The 24666-nt window shown below is 35.2% G+C and overlaps 1 protein-coding gene across 2 annotated transcripts; it reads right to left on the reverse strand.

Annotated features, from left to right (window-relative positions):
• Positions 1–1765: 1765 nt before the first annotated feature.
• ZRANB2 (zinc finger RANBP2-type containing 2) lies at positions 1766–20320 on the reverse strand. 2 transcript variants are annotated; one of them, XM_032870105.1, is made up of 11 exons: positions 20163–20313; positions 17382–17434; positions 17182–17290; positions 16023–16105; positions 11018–11094; positions 10612–10746; positions 9055–9224; positions 7441–7527; positions 5330–5488; positions 4178–4251; positions 1766–3634 (listed from the first exon to the last, which is right to left on the reverse strand). In XM_032870105.1, exons 1-10 carry the CDS (start codon positions 20216–20218, stop codon positions 4218–4220), a joined length of 963 nt encoding a protein of 320 aa, XP_032725996.1. In that variant the 5' UTR covers positions 20219–20313; the 3' UTR covers positions 1766–3634; positions 4178–4217. The 2 variants fall into 2 exon arrangements, with proteins under 2 accessions (XP_032725996.1, XP_032725995.1); XM_032870104.1 differs by lacking the exon at positions 4178–4251 and having other exon boundaries at positions 20163–20320.
• Positions 20321–24666: the final 4346 nt, after the last annotated feature.

Raw genomic sequence — 24666 nt, forward strand, 5'->3', positions numbered from 1 at the left:
ATGTAGATCGTATTCCTTCATCTACTGATGGTATCTCTCCAGCAATTCTTCCCTCCCTCCTCCATCATCTTCTTTATGTTCTACTGGAAGAATGAAGGCATGTCAAAAAAAAAACACAGAGCCAAATATCAAAAGAATTTCCGCAAGGCCAAAGCTAGAACAATTTGAGAAATAACATAAGATTGGTATAAAAGAAATATGTATGAGTCCATACAGATACAATGGGAGAGCTTTTCTTTTTTTACAGAATTCCAAGTGAGTAGATCGCCTTCCCCAACAAGAGTTTAATTCCCTGATCCACCCTGAAGATGGACTATACTTAGTAACCTGCTTCCAAAGGATGGAGTACGTAGGTTAAGGGGCAAATACTAACTACAATATGAATCTGGGCAAATCCATATAGTATGTACTCCAGATATATGATGAAAAGGCACTTTTCCCCTAATATTCTTTCCAACTTCCCCTTCTCCCAGTCTAATCATCAGAAAAATCAGACTAACTCAGAATGGGAGATATTTTCCAGGATACCCTGTCGGTATTCCTCAAGGCTGTCAAGGACCTCATGAAAAACTGTCAGACCAGAGGAGACCGCAGAGATATGACAACTAATTGTACTGTGGTATCCTAGACTGGATCCTAGAACAGAGCAATGGAAAAATGGTGAAATTCACATGCAATCTGGATTGTAATTAATAGTAAACATCAATGCTGGTTTCTTAGTTTTGTCAAAAGTACATGGAAATGTGTTAATGATGGGGAAAACAGGGTGGAGGGGGAATAGTGGAACTGCGCAAATTTTGCAACTTTTCTGTGAATTTAAAGTTATTCCAAATTAGCGTGTGTGTCTAGCCACCTATAAATGAATGAAATACCCTTTTACCAAACCACTAAGAAACACCTGACCATTCTGACTTAACATTTATCTTCTGAGACAAATTATGTGGTTATTAGAGATAATACTGAAATTTGCTATCAGACTTGGGAGTAAATCCCTATTTAGCCACTGTTGTGGCTCCCATAGACAAATTCTAAATTTCCTTAAGTTGTAACCTTGCTTTTTATAAAACAGTATGTAAAACTAACAGGGAGAATCCTATAATGCCTGTAATCTCTTATTACATACCTTAAATTGTCTTTTAATTAAAATCACTCACACTACTTTCCAGTTCAGGAAAGCTACAAAGTTACTTACAAAACATCTCAAAACTGTATCAAAAACAGGGGGCAGAGTGGAGAAATACCCTGCCTTCTTACCGACATCTACACACTAGCTGTGGATGCCAGAATACAAAAGATAAAAGGGGAAACAAAGACTTATTTTACTTTTATAATTGTGCCTAGAGGTTATCTTGCATTTTAAATTTGTACTGAACTCAAACATAGGATACCATTCAAATGTTGTTTAGATAAAAGAATTCTAAATGGGAACTTCAGAAAATTTAGCAGTTAAAATAGTTGTTCAGTGTCCAAAAGTCAGTTTTAAATTAATTCAAGAAGCACACTATGGAGTACTATTTTAGCACATGAAATAAACTATGTGATGTTCTGGTAGGAAATAGTTAACGAATTTGGGTATTCTCCATGAAAAAGAAAGTCAAAAAAATTTTGAGTATCCAGGGTTATAGTTGATCATGAATCTGGTATGTTTTAAACGAAGCACTCCCATATAAACACAGGGTGATCTTACACAAAGGTAAAGGAATATAAAGAATTTAAAATGCACAATCAAAAGTAACAGGACTATAATTTAAAAATGAACATTAACTCAGAGCTTAAAAATTCTAATTTATTTCTCACAAATGCCACTTGATGCTTGACTCACAGCTTTATTTACATTTGTCTACAGCATCATTTCCTCATGAAATGAACTAGTACAGCTTAGTTAAACCAAATGAAATCATAATCATCTGAATTGTCTGTAAACTATTAGCTAAATTTATAACCTTGCATTTGCTTAGTACAGCCAAAGTTTCAAATACAGAAAGCACAAGAATAAACCAATGGTAACATGTAGACTCTAGAAGATCATCTGGGCAATTTAGAAGGTGGACTTTCAAGAAGTCTGAGGCACAATTACAAGAGAGTAAAAGTTCTTGTGCAACCTACAGTAAACGTAGCAAAGAAAATTAAGATGTAAAAAAACAAGGGGACGTTCATTGTAAAAATATCGTCAAAATACTTCTACATAAGATATTTTTGCTTTCATCTTTAGATCACTTGAAGAGAAAAATCACTCATTTTGAAATAAAAAACAAATAATTTCGTTTGGTCTGTCTACTAAACACCTTAAAACTTTAAAATTTTAAATTGCAGTAGACAATAATTTAAAATTAAGGAAAAAAAACAAAAAGTGGATACTGACCCCCATGACAAAAAGTCCCCAAGTGCACTGTCGATTTCCCTTAATATACTTACCTTGCATTGTCACTGAAGATACTGCTAAGAGAAACCTTTCTGTTTTTAAGCCAGAGGACAAAATGGGGTTCAAGTGACCAGATTTTAATTTTCAGAAATAAAACAAACTCTCAAAGTATTTTAAGCCATAAGTAATTTCAAGTGAATAGAACAATAAGTAATTCTGTGTGTCATGCAGAAATAAGCATTCATTTGTTACTCAAAAGAAAATTTTATGCAGTGTTTGAACGTTCCAAGGCAAATAAATGTTCACTTAAATTCACAGAATCTCTGTTGGGTCTTTCACTCAGAGAAATATTCTTTTGAAGCTTTCTTCAATTTGTTCCTCATTAACTATGATTTAACTTTGTCTACCCTACCATATGTGATAACTGGGTTTTTAAAGGATATCACATAAAGCTTCTTAAAATATTAAGATAAACATTTTGAAATAGATGATTTTCTCATCATTAATGCCAGTAAAGAGAGGAACTGGTTTTACACTTTTGCTCAAAATTATGTGTCAAGGAGAAATGAATAACATCCCTTCTGCAATTCATAAGATTTTTCTTCATTAAATGTGGTGATACAAAACGTAAAACAGAGTAAGAGAGAGACAAAGATTCTAAGGCACCCTCAGCATAGGGAATTTCAAATACAAGTTTCCAGTGGGCTGTTTTCAACGAGTTTTAACTTTTTCTGATAAGAATCACTTTGACATAGATTAACATAAACAGGTTGACTCCTTTTCCCAAATTGTCATGAACAGATTGTTTCCAACTACTTTACCACAGTCTTGCCTCCATGCCCAAGTTCAGGCAAGCCTAGGTTATCCTGTCTTCAGTCAATAGACAGTTCATATTCGGAAATGAAAAAAAACAAGAGTTCAAATTAGGAAACAAAGTACTTTGCCATAGCTGAGATGGTTTTAAGTGAAGCAAATGGTTGTAAATAATGAATGATAAATAGAGCATATATTTTGGGACATTATGGCTTAAAATACTATTTAACTTTTAATTTCACAAATAAACACAGCTGTATTGATCTGAAAAGCAATGAAAGGCATGCACCTCTACTAGCAGATTTAGCACTTCTGACCAAGTAAGACACCAACTTCTTAAAAAATATGCTTCATGCACTGTACTGATTTTTTTTTAAGATGTAAATTTTAATACATTATTTCTTTTTTGAACTTGAACGGGAACCAGAATGGGATGATCCAGATGATGACCTGTGGTGCCTGTAAGACATAAGGAGAAAGCAGATAATCTAGTAAGCTAAAGCTGGTTATCCAGCATTCATTCTTAAGACTGTGAAAATATAAAAAATAAAACCTTAATATGCTGGCAAAATAATTAAAATGTAAGATACAAATGTATACACATAACAACTAACTAGTGTTTAGATGCTGGGTATGAGCTCAGTAATAGCATAACCATAATTTAAAATTTTCTATAATTTACAAGTATCTTCTCTTTTCAAGATATAGCCACCTCTCAATTATTTAAGGTAATAAAGAAAAGCCTTGCAGAAATGTGTAAAATTACAGATAATATACAACAAAAGCATATAAACTTGGTAATGGAAGTGTGACTAAATCAATCCCTGTGATACACTGTAGTGCAGTAAGTCTATATGTAAAACAAATAAAGCAAGGCTTCTGCGTATGAAAATATCTATTCATAAATAATTACGTTTGGAAATCTAGGTCACATAAGATGATTGTACAATTAGTTATAGGGTTATATTCATGCAGCTAATATGAATAAGTCAATATATCAACCTGGGTAAAGTAGTGGTGTTCCGAGGGGTTGGCCCTGGGCTCAGGGTTGTTTAGTGTTTTCACCAATCACCTGGCTTATGGAATAGAGAACATGTTCATTAAGTTTAGATGACAACAAACTAGGGGGATTATATGTGGCTAAGATATAAATTTGCAGAGTGGTAAGAAAGCAACAGAATGAATTTCACTCAAGTAGGAGTAATTTTCTTACAAAGGAACAAATGCACAAAAACAACACTAGTTGTGTGTAACCTTAGTATCTAAACTTTAAAATGTGAAGAAAAATTAATCGTTCTGTACACGAAGGAATTATGAAGTAACTCTACCACTGAACCCAGCAATAATTAGATTCTACTTCTTATTTTCAGAAGCTGAAAGGATATGGAAAATTTGCAAAGACTACAAAGGAAATCATTAAAATGCCTATATAATTAGACATTGAGAATGTAGAGAAAGTTAATGAAACTTAGTAATTAATTAGCCTGTTGCAGAAAAGGCTGACAGATGACACCTGCCCTCTCTAAATTTAAAAAATGTCAATACAGTAAGGTGATCTAGTAAAGGTCTTTCTCTTAGGGAGAAAAAAAAATAAAAGATTTGGACTGCAAGATGAAAAATTTATTAGCTACAAGAACAATTTCCTTATGTCCTTATAGATGAAGGGCATAAAACAGTAATTTGCTATGGAAATGCATTTATACATATTTATATGAGAAAAGATTTCCAATGATAAAATAGTTAATTTTTTTACTAGAGGCCCCAGAATTCTGATTTCTAGTATTTAATGTAAACTCAAGAACATAAATCAATACATTTAAAAAATCAACTTCTAAATTATTTCTACATACAGCCTCTGAATTACAATCTTAAAAGACAGAAATAACCGAGAGTTGGCTATAATAATCATATACGAAAATAAAAATTTAAACAATAAAATGACCAGATAGTGGGAAGAGTAGTTTGATCTATGACTTTTCTAAGCAACCTGATCAAGCACACCGGATAAACAAAATAATAAATGGTTTTGAAGTTCAAAGTTGAAAAGTGTAATTTAAAATTGGAACAAGGAGAAAACGAAAATCTAATCCTTGACTAGGAAATTTAATAAACATACTTAAGAACACCCATTCTTATTTCTACAGAAACCCAAACCTTTCGGGTGACCGTGATCTTGTTCGTCTTTTTTTGCGATCACCAGATGAAGAAGATCTAGAACGACTTCTCTTTCTGTTCCTCTCAGGAGATGATGATGAACTTGAATAAGATCTTTTTCGTGGGGAAGAAGAGCCCCTGTGGGACCTGGAGCTGGATCTTCATTGATTGAGAAACAAATCAAATATTTCATTAAAAGAAGAAATGAGGCAGATCATTTAGTTAACAGATAGCTCCAAAAATAAACAGAACATACAACTGAAAACTTTGTAAGAAGGAATACTTACTGCATACTCAACAGAAGACATCTGGGTTCAACCATGAAAACAATTCTATTTAAGTACAATTACTTTAACATTCTAAGCATTCATCAATTATAATTTAAAACCAGCTTAATATATTAAGGAACTAATTTTTTTTAACTTAAGATTTACATTTTAAAGTATACATAAATAACAAAACCAAAAGGTAACTGCATTGGCATGACTTTATGTCTAGAAAACATCATCCCATTTGGGAACAAACTTGTGTTATATACAACTTCCTGAGGCAAATACAATAATTCCCTGAGGAATTATGCAACCTATTGGTTGAGTTGCTATACAAAAGGAAGGGATAGAGGACAGCAATGGGAAAGAACAGTAACTATTAAACTGCCAAATAAAAGAAAAATAAAATGAGTAACTTTAAAACTTTGATTTATATTAACAATCTTTATTTTTATGAAGGACTATTATTCATGAAGTATGAAGTGTTGACATTCACATGTTTCAGGTAGAAGTAAATGTGCAAATGTTTAATGCAAAATTTTTTCTTCATTTACTTATTTTGGTTGAAGGAATTTAGCTCAAACTTCCCAAAAAATTCACCTTTGGGCTTAAAATAAAATCAGAAAGCCCAAAAGGAGAATTCTTTGGAAAGTTATAAGCAATGAAAAAAATGTTTGGGAAGAACATGAAGGCTGTTCTGTAAATCTGAATTCTAGTACTTCCCAAAGGGATATAGGACTTAAGGATCTTCACCTAAGAAGCACTCAAATAAAAGAACTAAAACACTGATAATACATAGTAACAAGAAACTCACTTGCTCTCCATTTTGTATTGGCTTAATACAAGCCTGCATACCATTCTTTCTTCCCTTAATGTTAAACTGCAAATGCCCTTTAATGCTACAGATTTGGCTCTACTAAGCAAGTGTTTTTTACCAAAAAACTATCCTAAAACTTCAGTGTGAATTTCCACACAAGTGGAATTTTAGTTGTTTTCTATTCTTGTTAGATGCTTTAAATAAATGATCAATAAATCAACTTAAAGGGCAGCATATTTTGACCAAATTTAGGAAAAACTTCAAGAAAGTAAACACTAATGTTTCATTTGCTTCTCCACAAATTGTTTTCCTTGACAGGTTGGACTAAATTGCAACCTGAAGTTAATAGTAATACTTGCGTAAGACCACATCCTACCTAGACTAACCAACATATATATTTTTTAACCAACCACACTTTAGTTTATAAAGTTTAAGGAGTGTTTGTTCTATATATAGTATTTATGTAAAACATTTTGTATTTGTAATTCTGTAGTATTTTATATATTACCAAAAAATAGAAATATGTATGAAACATTCCAGAAACTTTATCTGATGTAAATGATAAAACAGTTTCTGTAAATATGGAAAGAACTGCCTTAAAAAACAAAATCTGTTTGGGGGCAAGGTTAATTTTCTTCCTTTTAAGAACATAGTAAACTTTTTCTTTGCATATTTCTAATTTTATTTGAACTATTATTGCAAACATGACTTTAATGTACTAGAGATCTGATGATAAGACTTGGCTCCATCTTCCTACTTCAGCACATTTTAGCTAGCACAAAAATAACAAACCTTGCATTATGCAAAATTGCAACCTTAATTCAATCATGGGAATGTCTTGGCACACTGCTGGCAATGGAAACATCTCATGGTGAGAAAATTAAGCTGAGGCAAGTGCATTAGTTTTCTAATGCTAAAATAAAATTGACAAGTAGAAGCAAAATAAGAGGAAAAAAGCAGCAACGCCTTCTGCAGCCTTTAAATATTTTTTCTCTCTCTTTACAGAGAGATGCTACCTCATTCACCTTGATTTCGACCCACGAGATCTCGAACGTTCTCTGGAACTGGAACGAGATCTTGACTGCGAACTGGAAGAACTTCTTGAACGGGACCTGGAACAACATGGAAGGATTTTTTTTTCCAGGACCACTTAAATGAATTTTGTGAAATGAACACTGAAAAAAAAATATATATTAGAGTTCATTTTCATATAAAAAGACAGCTATTTGAGATAGATATTTTCAAAATACAGTATTTTACGGTAACTAAACAGTTTATTGCTTCAATAGTTATGCCCAAACTTAAGCTAGTTTAAAAAAAAAAAAAAAAAGAACTATCACTTCCCAAGTTTGCCTAAATTACTACAAAAATCACTCAAAATTGTACAAATAAAAACACTAAGCATTACCTCACTTCATTAAGTACTTTCTGTTCACAAATAATTTTTAAAGTAACTGAGGACTTACACATCCAGGAATAACGAATACTGCTGTTTATAATTTAATTTCTCTGATAGATCTCTATCAATTTCCCCGATCTCTAACAATTTCCTTGTTTCCTTAGTCTGTAGCTAATATGACTTTTTTTAAGTAGATGCCATGTGTATGTTTGTTTAATGGCTGTTTTCTGTCTACTCAAAGGTTAGGGAATTAAAGAGAAAACACATTAACAATCCTGTCATTGTCTTAGGTAATTACTGAAAAATGACACAAGGGGAAATATGGCCAATTTAAATTTTAAAAATCACAAAGAAAATAAAATTCACTTATTAACCTAATATATACCTTTAATTTATCCCTTAAAGTAATACCTTGCAGAAAAAGATTACTATTACATTTAAATCTTAAAATTGTATTATCACACCTGTATGCTTTCAGACTTTACAGTACTCAAATAAAAATTATCTGTTAAGTACTCAATTAGCTAATATTTTTGTCCTTAAATACCATTAAAATTCAAGGCCCATGGCTTCACTGCACCATGAATAAAATTCTTCAAGAGAACACTGCCTATAGAAGGTACTGCTTTTGTTCACCTAAAATTTTCACTGCTGACTATGCAATCAGGTATTATTAAAATTTTACATTACTAGCAAAATAATATTCAAGTACAACACCAACTAAATCCTTTTTCCTGGACATCTCAAAATCTCGAGCATTAAGCCAACAGAACTAATATGTCTGAATTTCCTCCTTTACTCAAAATACTTATATCAAAGTAAATTATTAAAACTTTGTCCATTAACCAATGATTTAATTAGTGTCTAGAAAATTTCTATACTCGCCTTTGACATCATGAGTGAAATCTTCCTTTTACTTAAAAGTACCCAAATGTATACTACCTCTTTAAATAAGTATCACTATATGTAATGATTTAAATTAATTTTTAAAGTCTATTTTAATAAAAGGCATGGTGCTAAAAAATGGGCTAAGGAAGTTTCACATTAAAACTCTGCACTTCTGAAAATACCAGACAATAACTTCATGCCACTAAGAAAAATTATTTTGTAAATGTTGACTTGAATGAAATCTCTAAAATAAAAAGGAAAGCTTATTCAGTCAAGAAAAACAAAATTTATAAATAAAGAAGTTAGATACTGACATTTTGACTGGTGTTACCCTTGACCTGTACCCGTTTACCTGGACCTAGACCTTGAACTTGAGGGGGAGGATGAGCGTGATGAAGATCGTGAATGTGAAGATCGAGACTTTGAGCGACTTCGTCTATTAGATTTCTTTTTATTACTATCTTCTTCTTCACTGGCATCAAGATTATATTTTGAGAGATCAGCATCATCTTCATCCTCATCCTAACAGGAATTCAGTCAATTATTTACACATTTGTGTATGAATGCTATCTACTAGGAATGATGAACAGTTCTGTGCACTCAACATCTCCATATAAATATACGGTATCATCAACAGATATATGGTTCTATCAACATCTCAGCAAATTCTCAATCCTAAAATCTGCCCACTATATTTGTCTCAGATAAACAGATGACTATCTCAGACATTTCAGTAAAGTAAACCTAAAAGTCATACTCAATTCTTCTTTTTCTGTTACAATTACCAAGTAAGCTGTCAAGAATTTTCAGTTTTACCCCTTAAAAGTCCTTGAATCGGGGCTCTTGGGTGGCTCAGTGGGTTAAGCCTCTGCCTTCAGCTCAGGTCATGATCTCAGGGTCCTGGGATCGAGCCCCGCATCAGGCTCTCTGCTCATTAGGGAGCCTGCTTCCTCTTCTCTCTCTGCCTGCCTCTCTGCCTACTTGTGATCTCTGTCTAATAAATAAGTAATTCTTTTAAAAAAAAAAAAAAAAAAGTCCTTGAATCCCTCTTCTTTAGTCTAAGTTCACAACTTTGCTCTTTTCTTTAGTATATTACAGTATAAACTCTCACGTAGTCTCCCTAACTCTAGAAATCCATTCTGCCTCCCCAGTATCTTACTATATTGACAGTCACGAAACTGAAACAGATCAGATTTGCTTGATCTCATTTGTTAAGAAACAAGCTTTAAAAAAATTGTTCCACAATGATTTGTTAAGTAGCATTTGAGGGCTTCTTAGGATCAGACCTCAAATGTACCCTTAATCTGGACGTATACAACAGGCCATAAAACTTTAGACTCTGGACTCACAGAATGGATACCACCTGACCTAATAGTGTTTGACCCTCTCACCACATTCTCCCCTCTGCTCTAACCACATTAGTTTAATACAATTTTTTGATGTTGCTTGATGATGATCTTTCCTTTATTTAAATGACTTCTATTTGCTGTTCTCTGCCTGAACGTGCTCTGATCACAGCTCTGGTGGCCAGCACCTAGTATCATTCTATCATTCAAGGTCTCAGCTCAAATTCACCTCCTCAAAAATCTTTCCATCCACTGAAATCAAAGTAGCTCTTCTCATGATCTGTTATTATATTTTCTTTACAATACCACTGCTATCTAAATTATCTCATTCATTTATGTCTTTCGGTTCTAGAATTGAAGTTCCATTAAAAGAAGGATGGTTCTGTCTCATTACTTTAACTCCAGAGAATACTGCTTGGCAGAGTGAAGTTCAAAATCTTTTTTGAGAACAAATAAATACGTAAAAACATATCTTCACTATTGGACAAAGACCACTGAAAAGATTCATGTTATATCATAGCTCAAGTAAGACTAAGGGGAAATAAGACAAGGAAATCATTTACCTCATCTAATTTGTATTTAGAAAGATCTTCATCCTCATCCTCTTCTTCTCCCTCAGATTCTTTATCTTCAACTTCCTTTAAAATAGATGCAGGACCAACTGCCTTCCCTCTGTATTTTTTCTTTTTACGTCCGAACTAGAGAAAAAGTTTCATATTTCTGTCAGCTGAAATGTTTTAAAATTACTATTTTTTCTAAGAAATTACTTTTACATATTTAAGTAAATAAATATTTTCAAGTTAACTGCAACAATTATGTATTTAAGTTAGGACTTCTTAAAAATGATAAGCTGTCTTAAAGGATACAGAGTATACTTACAAAAATATACGTTTATTATTCCTTTGCATTTTAGGTATTTTTTAATGTGTTCTAATTTGTGTTCAATCTGCACACTAACATACAGCTTACCTCATCATATTCACCATCAGATTCTTCTCTTTCTATATATTCAACATTTTCTCTTTCATTAAAACCACCGCCATAGCCTAAAAAGGGAGGGGGCATAAACTGTTACCCTATGACAATTCATTAAAATAATAAAAACATGTCAAAATTGGGGTGCCTGGGTGGCTCAGTGGGTTAAAGCCTCTGCCTTCGGCTCAGGTCATGATCCCAGGGTCCTGGGATCGAGCCCCGCTCATCGGGGTCTCTGCTCGGCAGGGAGCCTGCTTCATCGTCTCTCTCTGCCTACTTGTGATCTCTGTCAAATAAATAAAAAAACAAAAACAAAAACAACAACAAAAATGTCAAAACTGCCTACAAGCAATGGAGAAAAAAGAAAAATCTCATCAGTTACATTTGCCTAGCTAATAAATTACTACCTTAAAAAAAGCGTATTAAACAACATCACTACAGAGAAGAGTGTTAAACTTAGATACTTTGGCTGAAAAAAGCCTGTTGCTACATTCCTAGCTCTTCTCAATTTTAAAAATGTCCTCTATGACTTAGACTATGCATGGGATACCCAAGTGGAAAACACCTCCTTCAAATCTATGCTATAACCCAAGTTTTAAAACGACTTTCCTCTGTACTCTATCATAATTCTCCTGAGACAAGTGGACTCAGTAAGAACTAAGAATCAAATTTCACTGAGTACAGTTGCAAATAGATTGGTATCTTTGGATATGCTGAACTTTTGCTGGAATAAAATGTAGCTAGGGTTTGAAATATTCTTCATTATATAAACAAACATGATGACATAATAAAAGACACCAAAGTTGGTTTTAAACAACTATTTTTAACATATTGTTCAAAGTCACTTAGGTTCAATGAAGTAGGCAATAAAATTTTAAAATGAAAATATTCGGGGTGCCTGGGTGGTTCAGTGGGTTAAACCTCTGCCTCCGGCTCAGGTCATGATCCCAGGGTCCTGGGATCAAGCCTCCAATCGGGCTCTCTGCTCAGCAGGGAGCCTGCTTCCTCCCTTTCTCTCTCTGCCTGCCTCTCTGCCTACTTGTGATCTTTGTCAAATAAATAAATAAAATCTTTAAAAATAAATAAATAAAACGAAAATATTCTATTAAAAAGTAATCAAGGTCAGCAAACCACTATTCTTTGATGTCACAAATAACTATAATTAGATCGACAGTTTTCTGACACAGGCTTCAGAGAAAAGAGCTGGTTTTAGAGAAAGAGTGAGATTTTGAATAAATCTGCCATTGAAAACATAACAGACCTATGTCACCAAGAGCAACATTATCTAAGTACTACTGCACATGCTACAGAGCAGTACCAGCACACAAAGGCAGTGAGTCCAAGATTTAAGGATTTCATGAATGTGCAAAACTTAAATTTATGAACAAAAAAGTATTTTTAAAGACCTTAGGCTATGTGGCTTTAATATTGACAATCATGGGCATTTAAAAAATGATCATATACCCTATCGTCATTTTCTAAGAGACACAAATAGTAGAAGAGATATAACTGTCCCAACAACAGAATGTATTAAATTTAACTTAAAAAATAATCACATTAATCTTATCTTCATTAGAGTCTGTATCAGTGAACACTGCAATGTGTAGGTGCTTATCCCTCAAATACTTGCATGTGATCTCTTTCCTCCTCCTGCCTTATTTCAGAGACAATATGGACTTCAACTGTATTATACAAGAATTTCCTTTTGCTTCTGTATGTGAGGTACAAATGAAGAATGTATTAAATAATAGTAATAACTTTTCCTGACTAAAATCTTGGCTCTACCTTTTCAGAAATTAAATATAAAAAGAGAAAAACGAGTACAAACAAGTATACCCTGAACCTCAAGAAAACAGCTCATACTCAATACTAATTTTAGATTACAAATACTGTGGAAAGTTGTAATTCACTATAGTTTACCTCTAGATATATTTAATATTTTATCAGTATGTCCTGAGATTAAGGTATGCGTAGTGTAATAACAAACTTTTAAAAGATAACTAATAATAAAGATATAAGCTTCAAAGTATTTGAAAGTAGGAAAAAAACAAAATTTCACAGGATCGAGATGAAAATAAGTCATTTTAAGAGATGATTAGTAATAAAAAACTAAACTCTAAAAACTTAAAAGGAGAAAAAACTAAAAAACAAGCCCCCCCCCAAATCCACAGGATTTAGATGGGAATTAATTCACTAATGAAAACAAAAAAAGGAAAGTGAACAAATATAATGCAATAGCATGATTATTTTCAGGTCAGCAGTACAGAAAAATGCCTGATAAACCAGACCGTTAATATGTGGAAACATGTAAAAATATTAAAACAATCCTATTTAAAACCAATAGTTGGGCTTTTAGACAGTTCTTTGTTCATATTTAAGTAATTTACAGCTGAAAAATGATACGGCAAATAAATTATTGCAGGATTTAGAAAGTGAACTGTAATTCACAAGTAATTCTGCATAGGTATGTAAGTAAAATTACTTTTTTTAAAAGAAGATTTTATTTATTTGAGAATGAGAGAGAGAAAGAACACGAGCAGGGAGAGGACAGAGGAAGAGGCAGACAGAGCAGGGAGCCCGATGTGGGGCTGGATCCCAGGACCCAGATCACGACCTGAGTCTACTGCAGCTGCCTAATCCAAGAGCCATGTAAAATTAATTTAAAATGAGTATCATAGCAAATATAAAGCTATTTTCATGTTCTCATATAGGCCATAGAAAAAATTTAATTTTTGACAAGAATATTACTAGTGTATAAACTATTCAAAATAGAAGAATGGCTAAGTAAATTATTTGTATAATTATTTGAAGGGATAACGAGAAGTCAGCAATCTTTCAGTAGTACATCAACTTTTCTTTTACGCAAACTATCTCATGCTTAGGAAACGTTTCCCAGAACCTTGGTCTTCCTTATTAAAAATAATAAAGAAACACTGGAGAGCAATGGTATAGGTTATTTCACACCTACAACTGTGACCAGCAAAGACTACTAGTTATAGCCAGAGAAGTGGCAAAGAGTCAAGACACCAGAATCACAGAAAAAAATACTAGGTAAAGGAGAAGTGAAGACATCAAACTTTGAGGACTTCAGTTGCTCTTGCAATAGTGAAACTTAAAAGACTCATAAAATAGGTCAGAGAATATAAATAGATAAAAGGCTTTTCGGGAATACAATTTAAAAAACTGTTAAAGATTTTGGACTTTATCCTATAAAAAAACAGTTTTAAACTAATGAAGTTTTTACTCTGGAAAACAAAATAAAACATCATATCTCTGGCTGCCAACAGAGAAGGGGGGCAGAACATATACAGACACCAGCTAAGTAGCTATTTCTACAAGACAAGATTTAGTGGTATTCCTATCTAGGGGAGTGGTGGAAAAGAATTTTGCGGGCAGAAAGGGACGGGGAACAGAAGAGAAATGAAGAAGTTACTAAGCACATCTAGATTTCTGGCTTACGCAACAAGCATAAGAGATCACTAGAAGAGGGCCAGGTCCTGGGGGAAAATCATGAGTTCAGTTTGGATATAATAAGGTTGAAATTTAGATGGTATTGTTCAATAGGCAGTTTAATATATGGGTCAAAGAAGGCTCAGCTGAAGACATACATCTGAGTATTATGTGTGCCGAAGATTACTTAAACTAAGGGCTCAGAAAAAAATGCCCAGAAAATAAAGAGCAAAGAAAGAAAACTTAAGAGACTGGATCTTGAAGAAACTCAACAAATATTCTGTGGCCAGGGAGATGATGATGAATATAAAAAGGACACAAACTACCAGGGAAGAAAAAAGATCAAAAAAGATAAAACATATACTTTAAAGGTGAAGAAAGGAAAAAAAAGGGAGACTCTTATGAGAAGGCTCCAATCTACCCAATCAATTTAAAGGCCAAGAATGAGAAAAGTGGGGTAACACTTGAGGATTGAAAAAGAAAAAAATATCTAGGACACTGGACTATAATCTCACATGAGATTATTATTAAAAAAACAAACAAACAAAAAACAAAAATAAAAAAAAAAAAAGGGGGGAGAATAAAACAAGGATTTCTGTTACAGCCTCAAAAGCTTGGTCCAGGTGATTCTGGAAAGGCTAATGGGTCTCATACCCTCAGAAACCACACAGTGTTTAAGTGGTGTGAAGTTCTCAAGGAAAAGAAACAGGGAAGTAGTTTAGTAAGTCTAAGTCTGACAATGATAACTGTATATAGAAGCCTTTGATTATGTGATGTCTAAGTCACTACATGATAAAGTCAGATTTGATAATATGGTTGGGTTAACTGCTGATAACTGAAAAATTATATTCGATTAGGTAAATATTTTCATCTCACCACAGAGAACACACAAAGCCAAAGGTAACCTATTACTTAGGCCAATGGTTACCAAACACCACCCAAATCACCTACAGATTTTTGGGACATACACCCAAAGAGCTTTCACAGTTCTGTTTTGAAATCTGTTTTTTAAAAAGTTTCTCAAATGACACCAAGGCACAGCTAAGTTTGAGAATTACTGCCTAACCTTTAGACAATTATCTTAAAAGAATTGCCTCTCTGCCCTTTTTTTTATTTTAATATTTATTTCTTTGACAGAGAGATAGAGAGCACAAGTAGGCAGAGTGGCAGGCAGAGAGAGAGGGAGAAGCAGGCTCTCCACTGAGCAGGGAGCCCAATGTGGCACTTCATCCCAGGAACCAAGGATCATGATCTGAGCCAAAGGCAGCTACCCAATTGACTGAGCCACCCAGGCATCCACACTCTGCCCTTTCTAATGTCACTATTTGTCAGCACAGGACTCTCTAATACTGTATTTTGTAAACTGTGTTATTATTAAACAAAATATGATGTTTTTTGGGTATGAGAGAAAAATACCAAGATAAAAACCTAAGGGCAAAACAGACAGAATCTTCAACTACTATGCTCTTGTTTTAGAGACGATGATAGAACTGTCAATTAATTTTTAGTTTTTCTAAAATCATTTAGTTAGAATGTGATTGTATTTTACCTGTCCTTTCTTCTAATTTAGCATACTTTGGAGTATTACACATGTTACACTCTGATCTTCTGGCCCAATTCACATTACTGCATCTTTAGAAGAGAAAAATACCAAATTAGTAGGCTATAATACAACAGAAAAGAAAAAAGTAAATTTTTAGACATCCCAGAATTTTAAAATAAAAACTAGAATGAAATCACTACCATAAAGAAACGTTTATTAAGAAAATTGCAAACAAAGAAAATGTACCAGTAGTGGACATTTTCTGAAGAGAAAATACGGATTCCAACAAAACACTGAACGATTTAAGCAGAGAAGCAAAAGCTATATAGCTTGAGAAGTGCCTGTCATTTTTTTTTTTTTTTTTCAAAAATATGAGGCAAATTATACCTACAGAGATTTTGATGCCTTCAGGGGAAAATTCATTTTAAAGGTTTCACTAATTTTTCAGTCTCCAAATTTACCTCAAAGAACAGTAAGGTTATACCCTCCAAATAAAGTTAAATTTTTTTTGAGGAGTAAGTGCAAACACTGAATTTCACAGCATATAAAAATCCAGTGACTTAATCTGTTGGAGAATTCTCCAATACAAATTTACTATCAGATCAGAAATTTCTGTAAAACCCTCTTCTGATTCAGTCCTTTTTCATATATGCAATTCATCTGCACAACAGAAAAGATGAAAGTTGGAAAAAATCTATACAGAACTTGAAAATCAAAAGTATGAAGGAAAACTACCTAATCAGAGATAATTATGGCAAACAACTTATGATTCTAAAACTACCTTGTAAACAGGCAAAATGAATTTTGTAGTATATTTCATATTAATGATAGAGACTAAACATTTTTGAGGTTTTTCAATAGAAAGAAGAAGTAGGTTTTGGTAGTTTTAAATAGCCCTTCTTTTTTTGGAATGCAAGCTTACCTAAAGCATTCATTTACTAGTATACATAATTCATCACAGTAAAAACCAATACTGCCCTTAAAAAAAAATAGAATTTAAGAATTCTTTATACTACTCTGTCAGGTACAGACTAAATAATCAACGTATCTTTGATTTAAAGGTTTCCTTGGTTTGTCAATGTGACTAGTAAGAACTGGAAATACTAATAAGTAAAGGTTAGACATGTTATTATGGAAGAAAAAGCGGATAATTTAAAACACATACGTTTTGCACTGCCAGTCATTAGCACTAAAAAGGCCTCGGCTCTTTTCTGCGAGTGTCTTCCCTATTTCAGTACCCCCAGCTTTCATCATCTTAGCCTCAGTTGTTTTCTCTGAAAATAGAAAAATAATGCTTTACGAATCTGGGGAAATTAAAAAAATGGTCCGTATACAGTTGTAATAGAAGCTTCCTTAAATGCTTACCTCGACCACATCTATTACAGCTGGTTCTTCTGGCAAAGTTTACATTTCCACATCTGAAAATAAAGAAAAAAAATATAGAGATACTATTTAAATCTAATGAATTTTAAAAATTCTATATGCACAACTTCTAATATGTCCTTATTATATACCCGCATCCAGAACTTCTAATGCCATCTCAGTCAAATCACAAAACAAACAAACAAAAAAAACCAATTCCCCCTCCCCAAATCCTTGCAATGAGGTGGAAAAAAACATACGATTTAAAATCACAAGTCCAGGATAAAATATTCCAATCTTTCGCTAACTGGTTATGTGATCCTGGTTAGTCATTTGATCTCGGTGTTTCAGTGTTCTATTGGCACCTACCACTGATTATAACAAAATCCCCCTGGCAAAGCTGAACTGAGATAGGACTCCACTTCAACAATTACAGAAAGGCACCAAGAATTAAAACAACTTCAAAATAAATCCTAGTACAGAAAAGAAGAAAATAGGTACAAAAATACATTAAGTATTGTAAGAAATACATAATCCTAAAGATGGACCAAGTGGGAAAATAAAGATAAATCAGAAACGGCTTCATGGGTCTCGATAAAATCTTTTTAGAAACGAGATGGATTTAAGGAAAGAAGACAGGTTATACTAACTAAAAATGCAGGTAAGTTCAATAATTACAAGGAAATGGAGTTTTCTAGGGTTATTTACCAAACCTCTGAAACCTAGTTGAAAAAAACCACCACAACCAATAAACTCAACATGGTGCAACACAGTATCACTTTGTTTATATTCAGCAAACATAATTAAAAACAAGAAAATTACCAGGTTTTCTAACAATGGTCTTAAAAGTGCACCTGTATATTGGTAAAAGCCTGTTAAATGCTCTGAATGACATGCAAATCTTAAATTTTAAAAAGCTGATTTCTTTTAGGTGTTATACTAGAATGAAATAAATATGTGAATTATGGAATGGGCACTAAACTGGGCATTCCATATAATTTTTAGACATTTTCCCCCATAAATCAATGCCTTATGACCCAAATAAGCACCGAAAATATATCCTGAATATACACACTGTAGAAATAATACTTTATTCACATAACTGTAACAGAGCTGAAGGTACTCTCTTCGACCTACTTCAAGTATTTGCATATGCTGTCATAATGACACCATCAAAGGCACATCATTCTACAAGTAACCGACAACACAAAAATCACAAGTTTTTTATCTTCTGAATGTTTTCAACAGCCTGTATCACTTATGCCAATGCTATTTATAGCATATGAATTTGTTCTATTCAATACTGTTAGGCTGACTGATCCTTCAGATAATCCCAATCTTCATCCAAATGAGCCATCCATTTATTATTAAATAAACACAACAATATTTCATTTAACTACTTAAGGTGTGCATAGAAGTCAAATGTTGGGGAAATAAGGATTTAATGTCCTTTAGGGACAGTAATTGATTTAACTTTTCTAAAACTACTACCAATAGCTAACAAGAGTATTCACATTCTGGGGGCGCCTGGGTGGCTCCGTGGGTTAAAGCCTCTGCCTTCCGCTCAGGTCATGATCCCAGGGTCCTGGGATCCAGCCCGCATCGGGCTCTCTGCTCCGCGGGGGGCCTGCTTCCTCCTCTCTCTCTGCCTGCCTCTCTGACTACTTGTGATCTCTCTGTCAAATGAATAAACAAAATCTTAAAAAAAAAAAAAAGAGTATTCACATTCTGTACATTTTGTTGTTCTACACATTATCTATACTATCATGTATTCATTAAAATGGAGCTATTCTATACCAGTTTTTTAAAGTTAAATAACCTACTTACATGGTCTGTAAGCAATAGAACTGGAATTAAGCCCATGTTTGTTTCAAAGTTTCTCCTCTTTACTACCACTAACTCTACGATGTTTGTAGCTAACTTAATAAGAAGTCACAGATTTTTATTTGAACGTGAGTTATGCTTTCCATTTTCTGGACAATTACTTTCCATGTATTTCCAAATAGGTGCATTTATCTAAGCACCCTTCAAAAGAAAGTGGAGATTTAACAGAGCACACTGGCTTCAGCAACAATGTCAAATAGCTCAGCTACTGAAACACGTGCTTCTCTGATGCAGAAATCTCCAGGGCTGAGCAGGCAAAGACACACGCCTCTCGTCTTTAACAAGGTGAATGGTTCAACTCTTGTGAGAAAATTATCAATAAAGAGAAAAAAAAAATCAGAATTTCTTAAATAAAAGAAAGGTAGTGTTTGGGCAAGGGGGGGAATCACAAACAGTGGGGAACAAAACTGAAATTAAAAAATTAAAAACGAAACAAAACAAAACAGAACAAAAAAACACAAAAATCCACGGCAAATTATGAGAAGCAAAAAGACGAGTTCGAGAAAGCAGCTTCCCGCGAATAAAAGTTCCGCAGAAAAAAGTCACGTGGGGCATATCCAATAGCAAGCTGGCCTCGACTCTGGAGATTTCCTTATCGCTGAAACCTGGCCGAGGCGGGGGTGGGGTGTGGAGGCAAAAGCTGGGCCATCTCGCTTTCGAAAAGGGGGGCTGCCTTGGAGAGATAATGTCGAGGAAACCTGGAGACCTCCTCAACACAAAGGCCCCCGAAAGAGCTCAGAGAGAAGAAACTGGAGCCTCCTTCCTGCCTGGGAGCTGGCGGTTCGCCACCTCAACCCGGCTTGAGGTACCAGAGACCGTGAGAACGGAAAACGCCCAGCGAACCTGGAAAAACTTCCACCGATAAACCCTGCCCCAATTCGGGACCCTTCGTGAACTCACTTTTTGTCAGGGCAAATCCAGTCACCGTCACTGACTCGGAAATTCTTGGTCGACATCTTGGACGCCGCCACCACAGCCACCCGCAGCTACGTCTTCGCAGGAGGAAGCGGGCTGGGGACTTTCGGCACTCCGGGGCTGTCCCCAATGACGCCTGACTCCGACGCACCACTGCACCAGGGCTTGATAATGAGGACACTCGGCGGGGATTGAGTGTGAACGTTATAGTCCAGAGTAGGATGCCTGTGCGATTGTTTTCTGGCCGAAGGAGTTATAGTGCAAATGTATTCTCTAGAGCTAAAGTAACAGGCGCCGCACGGTCAGCCCAGGCGGGAGGCCTTCGTGGCACTGGAAGCCTCGGAGAGCCCCCTACAGGCGGGAGGACCCGAAAGAAAAATACTTCCGCTCATATGGGCGGAGCTAGGGAGCCCAGGCGGAAGTGACTGTAATCAGGTTTGAGTTTGGGACCGCCGATTGCTCAGCGTAGGTTTAGAGGGTGAGGTATGATGGGCTAGTCAAGTATTTGTAGAAGTTATTTGAATAAAAGATTGAGAACTCTGTTCTTTAATCATGCACTCAGCACACGGATATCACTTAGAAACTTAACTGGTTTTTGACGCGTACGTCGATGTAACTAACATAAGCAATGTACACGTGGGAACCGACCAATAATTTTAGAACTAGGATAGTGCCAGTATTGTTAAAATTATCAGTGTCTTTTACCCCTTGCTTCTCTCCAGGGTTAACACGCTCCTCTATTGGGTTTATTCTTTTGCTTTTTAAAAATTTATGTTTCTAAACTGTTGAGCTTTACAAGGATAGTTGGTTGTTGTGTTTTTGTTTTTGTTTTTTGTTTTCACTCAACAGTGTACTTCCAAATTCGTTTTAGGTTGTTGCGTATATTTGCATGTGATTGTAGTTTCTTAATTTTACTGCTGTATACTGATAATATTTCTTTGTGTGGCGGTTTATCCCTTCTATTTAACAGGTTTGTCATTATAAAACTGGTGGTATGAACATTCTAATTCACAGATTTCTGTACCAAAATATAAGAATTTTTCTAGAGTATGACATATTCCTAGAGAGAACATTTTCAACTACTTCATAGTTATAATAAGTGCTTTAAAGTCTGATGATTTTAACATCTTAGTCATTTAGGTGTTGGCAGCTGCTGGGTTTTTTTTTTTCCCTTGAGAATTGGTTATATTTTCCCACTTCTTTATATATTGATTAATTTTCTTTGTTGAGTAATTGTAGTTTTTATCTTGGACATTTTGAATGGATCCTGTTAAAAGCCTTTGGGGAATATTGGTTACTTTGTTATGTTTTGGGAGGCGATCAATCCAGTTTGATACAGTTCCTTAAACTCAGTCTCACTTTCTGTGTGTGCTGGTCCCTATCAGTTCAGTTTTCAAAGGCTTTGTTGTTCTGCTTTGAGTCTGCCCTATACATACAACACGGAGAATTATGTTGGAACTTGGGCAGTACATTAGTTCCCCTTATTTGCAGTTTTGTTTTCCCTGGGTTCAGTTACCTGTGATCAACTATGAAAAGCAGATGATTCTGACTTACTTCAGAAGGTCAGGCAAGGGTAGCTTAACATTGTGTTATGAATGCCTATGTCATTCACTTCACTTCATCTCCTCTTATAGGCATTTTATCATCTCACATAAAAAGAAAAGGGTGAGGTATGCCTGGGTGACTCAGTCATTTGTGTGTCTGACTCTTGATTTTGGCTCATGTGATCTCCGGGCAGTGAAATGGAGTCCGGCATCAGGCTCAGGGCTCAGCACAGAGTCTGCTTGAGATTCTCTTTCTCCCTCTTCCTCTGCCCCTCTCTCCCACTTGCACATGCTCAATAAATAAATAAATAAAATCTTAAAAAAAAGTGTAAGTGCAGTACAAAAATATATTTCAAGAAAGACCACATTAACGTAACTTTTACTACAGTAAATTATTGTAATTGGTCTATTTCATTATTAGTTATTATTGCCTAATTTATAAATTAAGCTATAAACATAGGAATGAATATATAGAAAAATGTATATATAAGGTTTTATATACACAGTTTCAGGCCTCTGCTGGGGGTCTTGGAACATATATCCTATGGATGAGGGGAGACTAATGTAGTTTAAATTGTAGTTCAGTTCACATACCTTTTGCTATACAGCTTTGTGTCTTTCCTGCAGATGCTTAGTTCAGGTGTGAGCACAGAATTTATATGAGTTTATGTATAGAATTAGGGGGTCCCCTTCTACAGCTCTTTTTGATATTCATTTCATGCTCTCTGTTTTGTAGGGACCCCTCTTTGTGTCCCTCTTGCCAGAAATAAGAAGGTTTTCTTGGACTTCTAGCTGTCTTCCATAGCAGCAATAGCTGACTGGGGCCCACACTGGAGCAAAGAGGTAAGACAAAAAAACGTGGATTCCTTCTGTGCCCTTCATACCACAGAGACCTCCTTTCCGAGGTCAACAAGACCTCCTTGTTGAGAAAGATAGGGTTTTTCTTGGTCCGAGTCTAAAGCCCAACTCTCAAGTAAAAGCCCAGAGGGAGAAAAGGCCCAACTCTCAAGTAAAAGCCCAGAGGGAGAAAAGGAGGCGGGGGGGGGGGGGGGGGGGGGGGGGGAGCCAGGTGTTCCACCCCCCCCCAACCTTTGGCTCACAGAAACCCCTTTTCTCCATTTATCCTGCTAGAAATACAATATTTCTCAAAAGAAAAAAATACAATATTTCTCTTCATTTTTGCTGCCTGTGTGACTGTTAGTTTTATTAGAGACCAGGCCTGAAGTCAGAGCTGTGGAAGAAAATAGCAAAAACAAACAAGGCATTTCTCCAGCTTTGATTCTCCCCAGTCTTTCCATCTTTGTTTACTTTTCAGAGTCCTCAGGTAGTTGCTTTTTTTTTTATTTTGATCTGAGCTTTTAGCTCTAGTCAGCAGGAAAGAATAGTGATCTTACTTCATCTTGGCTCTGGCAGTGCAAATCAAGGAAATGCAAATTACTACTATATACTCATCAGAACGATTAAAATGAAAAATTCAGGGATGCCTAGGTGGCTTAGTAGGTTAAGGGTCTGCCTTCGGGCTCAGGTAATGCGGGGCTCCTTGCTCAGCAAGGAGTCTGTCTCTCCCTCTGCCTGCTGCTCCCCCTGCTTGTGCACCCCCTCTCTCTCTCTGACAAATAAATAAGTAAAAATCTTTAAAAAAATTATTTAAAAAATAAAATGAAAAACTTGGACAATTCTGAGTGTTGGAGAGGGTGTGGAACAACAAATTCTTATACATTCTTATACACAGTGGTGGTAACAATTGATGTGTCTCCTTTGGAGGACATTTGTCCAGAACTTCTGAACATATGTATACCTATGACCCTGAAATTCCACTCCTAAGTATATTCCCAACAGAAATGCACATATGTTCACCAGAGATGTATATAATAATATTCATTATTACACATTCATAATAACCCCAAACTAGAAATTCCCAGTTGCTTATTAATGAGAGCCTATATTCACCCATTGGGATATCATATATAACAATGAAAATAAATTACAACCACATTAAACAGTGTGGCTGTCACTGAAAAGTATAATATTGATTGAAAAACCAGATACAAACGAGTACATTTACATGAAGTTCAAAAGCAGACAAAACTAATCTAAGATAATGGTTGCCTTAGGACGTGGGAAGGAAATAACAACTGGAAGGGTACATCAGGGGCTTTGTAGGATCCTGGTAATATTTGTCATGATCTGGGCTCTAGTCATACAGTTATCTTCTTTTTATAAATACCCATTGAGCTGCACACTTATGACTTGGGGATTTTTTAAAAGAAAAAGTTTAAAAAATACTTATATTTACCTATCTCACTTATCCCATCATTCAGTAGATGCTTTTTAAATATTATACCAACTTGAAGGACAAAGGTTGTGTTCACAGTCCCCTTGTGACATGTTATTGAGTCTGATAGAGACCCCAGGGCCTCAGCCCCTTCCTGTCCGCTGCTACCTATTGCTCCTACTGAGATAGAAAAAGACCAGATGGCCATCCGGCTTGGTTAAGAAAAGAAGTTCCCTGGGGGGACTTAGCACTCTCCTGAGACGCTTCCTTATAGATTATACTTCCGCATAAAGGGGGCCAACCGGCCCTGAGAGACTGTGAAAAAGTCCCCTTACCATCCCCTATCACCTGTAACCATAAAAACTCACCCCTAACTCTGCTGGGTGCTCAGTCTTTGGGGAATGATCCCACTAGCCTGCCAACGATAATAAAGCTGAGTTCTTTCAGATTTCCATGTGATGCTTGAGTTTCCTTGGTCGCTTCAGATTTTCCCCAACATTTGGTTCCCTGACTGGGAAGCCCAACTCCGCTGGCCCATTGTGTCACTGGTGTGGGACAGGCGATGAGCCGTGAAGGACAATGGAGTACATACCCTAGGGTTTAGGCATGTCCTGCTGATTTCAGCAGACCCAAAGATGGGTTCTCCTGGACAGCCATGGCTCACCTCCGC

This window comes from Lontra canadensis, unplaced genomic scaffold (genome assembly GCF_010015895.1).
Source record: "Lontra canadensis isolate GAN:19392208 unplaced genomic scaffold, GSC_riverotter_1.0 scaffold40, whole genome shotgun sequence".
Classification (NCBI taxonomy): domain Eukaryota; kingdom Metazoa; phylum Chordata; class Mammalia; order Carnivora; family Mustelidae; genus Lontra; species Lontra canadensis.